Source organism: Dacryopinax primogenitus (genome assembly GCF_000292625.1).
Source record: "Dacryopinax primogenitus strain DJM-731 SS1 chromosome Unknown DACRYscaffold_14, whole genome shotgun sequence".
NCBI lineage: Eukaryota > Fungi > Basidiomycota > Dacrymycetes > Dacrymycetales > Dacrymycetaceae > Dacryopinax > Dacryopinax primogenitus.
This window is the reverse complement of record NW_024467211.1, coordinates 606,077-616,100: the sequence shown is the minus strand read 5'-3', so window position 1 is coordinate 616,100 and position 10,024 is coordinate 606,077. Positions and strand designations below refer to the sequence as shown.

General features: G+C 49.5%; 4 protein-coding genes across 4 annotated transcripts; 3 read left to right on the top strand and 1 right to left on the bottom strand.

The window, feature by feature from the left end:
- Nucleotides 1-95: 95 nt before the first annotated feature.
- On the top strand, nucleotides 96-1,673 carry DACRYDRAFT_109420 (uncharacterized protein; the record flags this gene model as incomplete). Its single annotated transcript, XM_040768873.1, has 11 exons — nucleotides 96-183; nucleotides 238-383; nucleotides 439-474; nucleotides 525-676; nucleotides 726-740; nucleotides 791-819; nucleotides 871-976; nucleotides 1,031-1,133; nucleotides 1,181-1,225; nucleotides 1,278-1,385; nucleotides 1,437-1,673. 11 exons carry the CDS (start codon nucleotides 96-98, stop codon nucleotides 1,671-1,673), a joined length of 1,065 nt encoding a protein of 354 aa, XP_040626893.1.
- Nucleotides 1,674-1,938: 265 nt separating this feature from the next.
- On the bottom strand, nucleotides 1,939-3,206 carry DACRYDRAFT_117604 (flavonol synthase/flavanone 3-hydroxylase; the record flags this gene model as incomplete). The annotated part of the gene is made up of 6 exons (XM_040770417.1): nucleotides 1,939-1,977; nucleotides 2,035-2,266; nucleotides 2,317-2,339; nucleotides 2,389-2,815; nucleotides 2,862-2,965; nucleotides 3,024-3,206. 6 exons carry the CDS (start codon nucleotides 3,204-3,206, stop codon nucleotides 1,939-1,941), a joined length of 1,008 nt encoding a protein of 335 aa, XP_040626892.1.
- Nucleotides 3,207-4,064: 858 nt separating this feature from the next.
- Nucleotides 4,065-6,787, top strand: DACRYDRAFT_23548 (uncharacterized protein). Its single transcript, XM_040773278.1, has 6 exons — nucleotides 4,065-5,262; nucleotides 5,311-5,375; nucleotides 5,432-5,642; nucleotides 5,689-5,846; nucleotides 5,902-6,050; nucleotides 6,103-6,787. Exons 1-6 carry the CDS (start codon nucleotides 4,087-4,089, stop codon nucleotides 6,591-6,593), a joined length of 2,250 nt encoding a protein of 749 aa, XP_040626891.1. The 5' UTR covers nucleotides 4,065-4,086; the 3' UTR covers nucleotides 6,594-6,787.
- Nucleotides 6,788-7,352: 565 nt separating this feature from the next.
- DACRYDRAFT_17069 (uncharacterized protein) lies at nucleotides 7,353-8,809 on the top strand (the record flags this gene model as incomplete). Its single annotated transcript, XM_040771253.1, has 6 exons — nucleotides 7,353-7,441; nucleotides 7,556-7,649; nucleotides 7,797-7,994; nucleotides 8,050-8,202; nucleotides 8,251-8,304; nucleotides 8,549-8,809. 6 exons carry the CDS (start codon nucleotides 7,353-7,355, stop codon nucleotides 8,807-8,809), a joined length of 849 nt encoding a protein of 282 aa, XP_040626890.1.
- Nucleotides 8,810-10,024: the final 1,215 nt, after the last annotated feature.

Sequence of the window (10,024 nt, the reverse complement as noted above, 5' to 3'; positions counted from 1 at the left end):
ACTGTCAGTATATATGGCACAGAGCTCAATGTAATGGACTTTGTCTCCTTCCGATCTATTTGCATTCTGTTGTGTTTGGATCGCTTTAACAAACCATGTCTGCACCTGCAACTGGGCCTCAGATGAAGAAAGGCTTCACACACAAGTTCGATGCCAAGAAGCATGACTTTAAGTTCCTGACACGTAGGTTGCTTTTTGATCTCTAGGTGTACGATAGTTGATGAAACGGGTCTATAGAGGAGGATGCCAACCATTTCCTTGAGAAGGGATATGTGGTCGTTCGTGGCGGCATTCCTGAGGACCACCTCAAGATGGCAAAAGAGACCGTTTGGGTACGTCTCGGTATGGATGAACATGACAAGAATACGTGGACCAGGGAGGAGGTAGGTTGATCATCTTGTTGCGTAGTCACTCGTCCTCATCACATGGGGTTCACAGATCCACATGCCCCGTCACAAGATGTGGAATGCGAAGGTAAAGCATCTTATCTTAGGCATCCGCTACGTTAGGCTGATGGAACATAGGACTTTGCACCTAAAGTGTACGGTGCTATGTGCGAACTGATGGGTGGCGAGGACCGGGTGGACCGCAAGACGGCGTCCTGGGGCGACTCCTTCATTTGCAATCTCGGCAATCCGGAGTACAATCCCAACGAGGTCATCGACCCGCGTGATTTGTATGTCTCAAATCCCTGGGTTGATATGATGTTTGACAAGTTCGTTCAGAGGCCCTTGGCATGTGTAAGTATACGTCAGAACTCTCACTCTTCACCGTTCAACTGCGGGTTTAGCGATGGTGACTGGTTCCGTCACTTTCTTGGTATGTTACCGCAGAGTCAGAACATACCAACGACATCTCATTCATTACCAGATGGCGAGAACCAGGCTCTCGAGTGTCTTGTGCTCTACAGCGACGTCGAGGAGCGCGCTGGCCCGACATACATCGCAACCGATGGCATTGCTAAAGTTGCCAAATGGTGAGCAGTCAGGCGATGATATAAACGATGATAGCCTCTGATCTCATCGCTCAGGTTATTGGAGCACCCCGAGGGCTCAGAGGATATGTGCGAGCCTGAAGGTTCGGGCAACCGCGTTGTTCCTGGTTTCGTGCGCGAGTGTAAGGACTTCGTCACCGTAAGACCGCATACAGCCAGCCAACCCGATGTGCTCATTTGAGACAGCTCACCGGCAAGACGGGCGATGTCTTCCTTTGCCATTTCTTGACTGTAAGAACGGTGCAGACAAGGGTGGTCCGTTTGCTCAAAGATCGTTTGCCAGCCCCACAGCCGCTCTCGCAATCATATCCGCAATTCCCGTTTCATCATCAACCCGTTCGTCTCATTCAACGAGCCCCAGCAGCTGAAGCGCGAGAACCCGGATGACTATGTGGGTATTCTAGTCCTGATATATCAATGACCTGACTGACCGCGCCTGTAGTCGCTTATCGAGCTCAAGACGCTACACGACCTGGACTGCGACTGGATCGACTTCAAGCCCGCGCGTGAGAGGTACCATTTCCTCCCCCGCACGAAGGCAAAGAAAGATGCCCTGATCCAGGAAGAGCTGCAGCGGCTCAAGGAGTGGGAGACAAAGACGGGAAAGAGGTACGAGAGCATGCACGAGAAAGGGGTCGTCTACTGGCAAGCACCTATCATGGGTTTGGCCGAGGTTTGATGTATCGATGTCTCTCCTTGGTTGGTTTGGATGGCTCTAATCAACAAGTGAATGTTGTAAATGCATTGTACTTGATATACTTACCCGAATCTGCTAGTGGAGCCGGAGAATATGTCAGTGCAAACGGTATCATCATTGGACAAGGGTCTACATATATAAATATTCATCTGGATATCCCAACTTGAGTTTCAGATCCTAGTTATTGATCAGCCCTTTCAAAAGATTTGTCTCCACCTTTAAATATCGCACATATATACCTCTTGGTTCATTTGACATAGTTGTAACCCCTATGCTTAGAACTGACCTAAAGTTTGCATCAGTACTGATTAAACAAGCCGTTTCAGCCGAGGGCAGAACGTACAGTCATATTGATGTAATCTCTCACACTGATCGGCTCGTATTTCTTCATCTTGCCCTCTCCCCAGCTCCCAGGAACGCAGTCGATAACCGCATCCAGGTTGGGCGTCGCAAAGTAAGGGATGGAGTACCGCGGGGGCGTCATGCGGTTGCGGTTGCCAGCGTCTTGTTCGGAAGATGAAGAGAGAGGGGGTGCGGTGACCCTGTGAAGCGGCGAATGAAGAACGTCGTTCGTCCTGCGTTGACGGGTAAGCGCCTGAAATACACAGAAGAAAAGAAGGCGCACCATCTCGCGAGCAAGTCACCGATCTACAGGTGCATTAGCAAGGTGCTATAACCGCATGACATAGAGACGCACATTAATGATCATGGCTCCCCTTATAGGTGGACTCGCGCGGAACACGCCCGGATTCCCTGGGTCCTCTACCTCCAGCCCACCAACCTCGTCCTGGAAGAGCATCGTCAAAGTCCTGATGTCCGTATGCGCATCGAGCCTCTCCTCCTCGCGTGTCCTAAGCGCTTCCTCCGACACAGGGAGATAGAACAAGAATCGCAGCTGGTTCTCCGCTTCACTGTGGTAGGGAGAGAAGTACTCTTCCGGCAACCCAAGGCCGAGTGCGATAGCAGACAGGATCTGGAGCTGCGTGTGGTGGCAAGTGGAGAAGAATTGCAGGCAGAAGGCGCGGAACCCTGGGAGGCTGGACTCGGACGGCCAGCGATTTGGGAACGCGGGAACGTCATCTCGCGAAAGCTCCATCGCTTCGCGGACTACGGGCCCTGGGCCACTGCAGTGGGTGAGTGCTTGGACATGGGAGGAGGAGAAAGAAGTACCTGTTGGCGACACCCGACCACCCACGATGATATGGCCCGGTAGGAGGATGTACACGCAGACAGAATTTCTTCTCCTCCACAGGAAGGGCGAAGAACTTCTTGCTCTGTCATGCGAGGGTGTTAAGAATCAGAATCAGCAATAGGAATATACGGCTGACATACCCAGTCATAGCACTCGTCGATGGATTCTAGAGGGATTCCGTGATTGACGAGGTAGACGAAGCCGACAGTGCAAAAGGCTTTGACGATGCGGTTTGCAACAGCCTGCTTAATCTCCGGACTGGGAGGGTTGATGAACTCGGAAAAGTCGACGACGGGGACGACGTTGCCTGCGAGAGGGGACATTGCGGTGGAGTATCCAAGTTCACCCATCTTATCCGATTAAGATAAGGCGATAGAGTGCGGCAATATTAAGTTGTGGATGAGTACGTCTGTTATCTGGGCGGACTTGGCACTTATATTGTGAGGAATAGGTGCCGGTGGTATATGGATGTAAGACCCAAATATGTGGGAGCGAGCAAAGCAAGGCGTCTTTATACCATTGTTTCATCTGCGGGGCCCGTCCCGTCCGTAACTGGGACACACGTGTGGCACCCAGCAGATTATCTGAGCATTCCGGGCGTGTAGGTACAGCGGAATTCAATGAGGGGCGAGCGATTGGAAGTAAAGGGCCAGGACGGCAGGGCGTTATAAGAAGAGGCGGAAAAAGGCTGGGATGTCGTCATGGCAAGTACCCTGCCGCACTTATGTACTTTACCCGCCACGAATGAATACAATTGGAGCCGCGGTGATTGAGATGCGGATCCGAAGGTCTAGAGGAAGGAGAAGAGGTGGAAAAAGATGCGCCAGTCGGCGGGCGTCAAGTTTCTTTTGAAGGAAATGGGATTGGCACGTTGTCGGCTCCCGTACCTTGGAATCCACGTGGTTGTCTTGCCGCATATCTTTCCCTTTTCGAACTGCGATATGATCAGCGAATTATTGAAATTCTAGGGTGAGAAAGGGATTGGACTTGGGCTTTGGATCCCCATTGCCCAGCCCATGGGTATCATAAACGCCGAGTGGCAGTGCTAAGCGCCGAAAAGTCCAGGTCAATGAATGGCGGGTCGAGCACCGCATCTGGCTTACATACACAGCCAAGTCATCGGTCATTTCACCTGATATCTTTCATTTCACTCCTTGTTCTTTTACCACTACCTTGGATTAACAACGAACATCTCTGGTCAACATGGAGCCTGATGTCTACAGCCTCAACATGGACTTGCTCTCGTTCAGGAATCAGTCTTCCTCTTCATTGTATAACAACTCGAATGGAAGTAGCAACAACGGACTCACTATGCCGCCCCTTCCCGACAGTGCTGCCAACCCTTCGTTAGAAGAACAGCGACTCAAACTGCAGCTCGCGCGCGAGACAGTCCGCCTGCGAGAACTAGAACTGCAGCTCGACCTCGAACAGCGAAAACAGCGCGTGCGGGAGCTTGACCTGCAGATCGCAGCTGAGAAGCGGAAAGAGCGGGAGGCGGAGGTCGAACTTGCTCGATTGCAGGCGATGCATGTCTCTCCTTCTGTCCCTGAATCTGCGTCCAATCCTGCACTCCAGAACGGCGATACCCCGAACTCGACAACTGTGAACACCGGGCTGCAGAACATGACGCCTTTCACACCAATGATCGATTTCAACTTCATGCAAATGTCGAACCCCGCTCTTGCAAGTACGGGGATGGACAACTTCCCAGGAATGGGGATGTTCGGAGATAGTGGGTTTGCAACCTGGACGGGGATGCCGACAGGGCCTACGATGGCTCCCTTCTCCGGATTGGACATGAGTAATGGTGTGGGAGGGCCTGTAGCTTCGCCTACGACGATGGACCCGGGATTTGAGGACATGCTCAAAGAGATCTTTGGTGGGCCGGAGCATGCTATCCCTCCCGAACCACCTTTGTCCCTTTCCTCCGGCTCACCAGACGACCCCGCTGCTATCGGAGCCGACGACGCAGACGACCATGCCGATGATGCGCTTGTCCAAGGTCCATCGACGACCGCCTCCGGCAGCTCTGGATCGAGCGCTTCGCCCCTAACCCAGGCGCCGTTAGCACCCAGCGCTCGCCGATCAAGAAAGCTCCGTATTGAGACACTTATCACCTGCTCCAACTGTGGGAACCCGATCGCAAAGCTCCTTTTGCGCGGGACGAGAGAAGAGCTGGACGTGCCGTACGAGTTGAGGTACTTGTGCGAGGACTGTACCACTCCGGTGACGTTTGGTGAGCAGCCGCAGATTAAGAGGAGGATCAAGCAGGGGAACGACACGACGATGCCGACGGTGTGTGATGTGTGCTTGAGGAGGCAAGGGACGGGAGGTATCGTCCCGAAGTTCCCAGAGCAGACGCTTGAGTTCGCCTCAGAGGTACATAGTAGTGTAAAGATACAGTCTATATGCTGACTTTGAAGCAAGGTCGTCTGTTTGCAATGCACAGAAAAGTATCAGCGGTGTAGTGATTGTGGGGGCGGGTCAGGAAGGTATGTCCTTCACAGTTATGTTATTAACCTGTATCTCACGCTCGCCTTCTATTCAGAGCTGGAGCGGGAAAATGGAGATGCAAAGAACTCTTCGATGAAGGGCGCAAGACTTGTAACCTTTCCCATGCGCGGCTAGGCACAGGTGATCTCGAGATGGCGTCCTGGGACGTATCAGACACTTTCAGACAAGACGTCATGATCGACAGCGTTATCGAGGCATGCGAAGTGTTATGGAAAGATAACTTCCTACGGCTAGCGGTGCCTGAGGTTCGTCACTAGCCTGAGTATGTGCGAGGTCGCTGACTCCTAGAAGGTGCTGGAAGTCGACAGTGATTCGCCTTTGCAACTCAAGACGTTCCAAGATATCGAGAATAAGATTCTTGCAAGTGGGTGGCCGGCGAAGGACTTTGTGCTCAAAGGCCCCGGACCTGGTCAGAGGCACTACGTTAGCCTGACGTGGGCACGAAACAGGTGCGACATTCCTTGAATTTGGTTGACTAGTAGGTTTAACTGACGACCTCTGCAGGCCAAGAAGAGGAAAGCCCGTTATTGAGGAACTACCAGAAGAGGTGAACGAGGAAGATAAGCTCCTTGCGAATTTGCGGCGGACGACGAAGCTCTATCCTCCCGGATACATGCTCGTCAACATCTGGCTGTCACAGTGGGATATTTCCAGTACGTGGATTTAGCTTTAGGGTAGGGGTGGATTATCTTACAAGGATGACAGGTCGCACTATCCGCCTATTCACAACATCTCCCTTCGAAAACAGTGACCTAGACGCGCACTCGTCCATCGCCATTGCGGAAATGTTCCGTAAGATCATCGCCGCCGGGACGGACGACTACGCCTCCGCAAACCGGCCTCCTTTGCACGTCTGGATGACGTTCGAGAAGCTAGGTCCGATGATTGACCAACGGGTAGAGGATGCGTTCGTCAAGAAACGTGCGTTCCTCCCACTCGAAGCCTATATCCAGCGACACGCCGATATGGACCAGGACCAATTCCGTTGGCCCGCATACACCCGTGCCGCCCTGGATCCCCAGTATCGCCAGTCTGGGGAAAGCCCCGTGCTCGTGCTTGTCAAACATCTGGGCTCGAGCATGAGCTGGCAAAAGCTCCTGCAGCTGAAGATTCAGGAGATGAAGGACCGGAAAGAGGCGAGCCAGTTGATCAGAAAGAGGAAGGCGACTGATGAGGTCGAGGCCCGGCGGACGTGATCGCTTACGGCCCATGGATCCACGGATCTGTGAATTGACTGAGTACTTGACTGAGTACTTGCTTGAGTGGTTGATGGAACCGTTGAGGTCGGTTCAGAGCCGGGCACCTGAAGTACGTGTACGTCTATACCCGTACCTGTTGTGTTGCGTTGCTATGTGTACAATAATCACCGCTCACTCGGAAAATGAATCCGACTGATGCTGCGCTTTTTTTTGTAATATAGGCGTGAGCTCTGCGTCATGATTGTGACATGTTTCTTCCCGTGACTTCTACCCCGAGGATCTGGACCTGCAATCCAGCCACAAATGTCTCGATCCCATACACTCTGCGTAAATAGCGATGGAGCATTGATAGCGGGGAACACGTAACTCACAGGTACACTTCCAGAGAATTGTTTTTCTGGCAGACTAATTCTTCATTCTACACAATAGAGACAGTTTACAAGCAGAACTGGTACAACAATAGGCTTGTCAGAGTACATCCTTTCACTCGGAAGGGGCCGGGCTTCGGCGGCAGAGACCTAGCTCGGATTAGCGCCAAATGAGCTGCGCGGGATCTAATAAGGATTGTTCGATGCCTCCGCGAGAACGGGATTTAAATTTTCACTGGTGCCCTTGATAAACCAAACCACATTCCACATTCAACACCCACAAATAAAAGACCCTCTTTTGTGCCCCTAACTTTGACTCCATCAAACATACTCTACCTTTCCTCTTCACCTCCATCTAAGGACCCCATCTACTTTGACATACTCAAATATGCCCTCCACAGAAGTGAAAGAAGCTCAAGCTCAGCATGTATTCAAGGCATTGGTTTCAAAGTCTCATGACAAAAACTTGTTCAATGAGTACATCAAGGAGCATGGCAATGCATGCCTTGTACACATATATTTAATAGTGCCAGCCCACAATACTGACATCTTATAGATGGCAGTCAACAACATTGTGTGAAATGATCCTAGCAAATACAAACAAGTCACAGAGGTGATGAAGGAGATGATTGGATGGCAGTGGTGCAGGGAGTGCAAAGCTGAAGCAAAAGCTGCCCATCTTCAGGTCTGTCAATTAACATAACATATATGATATAAAATTTGACCACAGATACAGAGAGACGAGCCAAGGGGGGGTGAAGACAATCATTCATGAGAAAATTGTGAGCATTTACTTTTATGGGGAAGATGAGCTGATTTACATATGCAGCAGCCCACATTGACATCCCCAATGATATCCAAACCTTCCCTGCACATTACATGTTCTGCAAGGTCCAAGAATCAGATTGGTGTGAGGACCCAATCTCAGGATCAGAAGGCCACTCAAGAAGCACAATGTGTATTTGTGAACAAGAACAAACTCACAGACAACACAGATCATGGATGTCCTATCTACGATCATGCCCAGAAGGTAGTCATAGAAGGGACCTTGTGGTTCCACTGAATGGAAGAAGGTACCTATGTAGGATGTGCTGGAGTCCAACCTGCAGGCCATAGGCATGAAGGATGGTTCCGTCCAATATGTTTGCATAGGCCAAAAGGTGAAGTTATCCAGCATCGATAAAGAAGTGACAAAAGAGGTGTTGCCTTTGGCTGACAAGGTCAAGGTCTTCAACCAGGTAAGCATATTGTCTTCTTGGGTGTTCTAGCACTGAATGTTGTGTCAGTTCAAGAAAGACCCAAATGAGAAGCTCCATGGCCTAATCAAGCCTATTGGATGGGTAAGCATGTGAGCATACAGATGTTATCAGCACTAACAAAGTCATAGTGCATTGGATGTGCCAAAGCATATTGGAACCAAATCTGCAGAGGAGTTGAACCTGCACAGAGAATGGCTTGGTTGGGACCAGTGCATCCCAGCAACAAGTCTGGGTTCAGATGTCATAACTGTCGAGACCTTTCTATTTTGTGTGAGTTCCAGATTGGTAAGTTGACACATGCAACATGGAATATATAAGCTTACAGATAACATCAGTGTTCAATCAAGCTGCCAAAAGATTGTCTTCTGAATTGAAGGAGGAAGAAGCACACCAGTCAAAGAAGAGAGCTCATTTGTCCTCCCAGTATGACATTGACTTCATGTTCCAAGATGACTTGGATGACACAAAGAAGGAGCAAGAGAGCAACGCCAGCCATGAATCTGATGTCATCCTGATGACTAAATTCCCTGAGAAGAAGAAGCAGAAGAAGGGGAAAGAGAGGGAGGATCACTGGCAGGAGACTTGAAGCTCTGACCAAAAGCTTGTATGAAGTATTCAGTCAGCAGATCCATTTCTGTCAATCATGATCATTGTGATATTAACTGTGTTCATGCAGATTTGTTCCTTGAGCAGGCCGATTACACCGTTAGCAGCCTGCACAAGGAGCTTTTGACTATGCGCCAGTACAACAAACACCAGAACTACAGCAATATGCCTGATCATGTTTCGGCATTGAAGAGCCAACTTCAAGAAGCTCATGTCCAGCTGAAGTCTTTTGAGGAGTGATGAATAACAGCTATACTGGCAAATGAATGAGACATATAGGCAAAGTTTTAGTGGTACATATTTTTCCCTCTTCATATATGAGAAGAATACATGTCTATGTTACTTAGATACATGTAGACCATTGTAGTATGCTCATATAATCATCCATTGTGCTGCCTTACTGTGTGCCACCCATTCAATGAGATATGCAAGGTATGTTGATCAACTGGTATGCAGAATCAGAAGGCAAGACATTGGTTATTCATTGTGCAGAGCGAAGATGGGGTGTGTGAATAATGATTGAACATGTTGAAGGATGAGAATGTGTTTCACTACTCAGACAAATAACAGCGACCCCAACAAAAAACCATGCAGAAGTTAACAGCAGATGTGCATCAAGAGGATCAATTGATAGTCAACCAGATGATTCAGTCTCAAGCAAGCAATGCAAATGCAAAAATAAGGTTTGAATTGGGGAACAAATGTGTTGTACCTAAGAGGTCTGACTATGAAAAAAGGTACTGAAATTGAAGATTGGTGTTGAAATGAACATTGAGAAATAGGCCCTATAAGAGGGGCAAGTACCAAAGTGTTGAGACTTCAGAAGATACCTTGACAAAGAAGCTTTTTGATATTAGGGATAAGAGATGGGGTGAGGTTGGTCTATCAAGCAGGTTGAATCAAGATTTGGTATCAAGATGATGATGCATGCTCCTTGATGGACCTTCATCCAAACACCTCTTCTTTGTTGGTGATGAGCTGATGATTGTGGGGCAGCTGATGGTAATAATATCATATGGAACAAGGATGAATGCGGACTTGTTTTCTCTTGCAATGTGATAAAAATGAAAAGTCAACTTCATCTTCACCATAGCACCAGGCAAGTCATCCTTCCACAAGGAAGGAGGGATGTGTCAGGGCACCAGCTCATTGCTTGGTCAAGAGACATGACTAAGCCTTTATGACATGGAAGTAG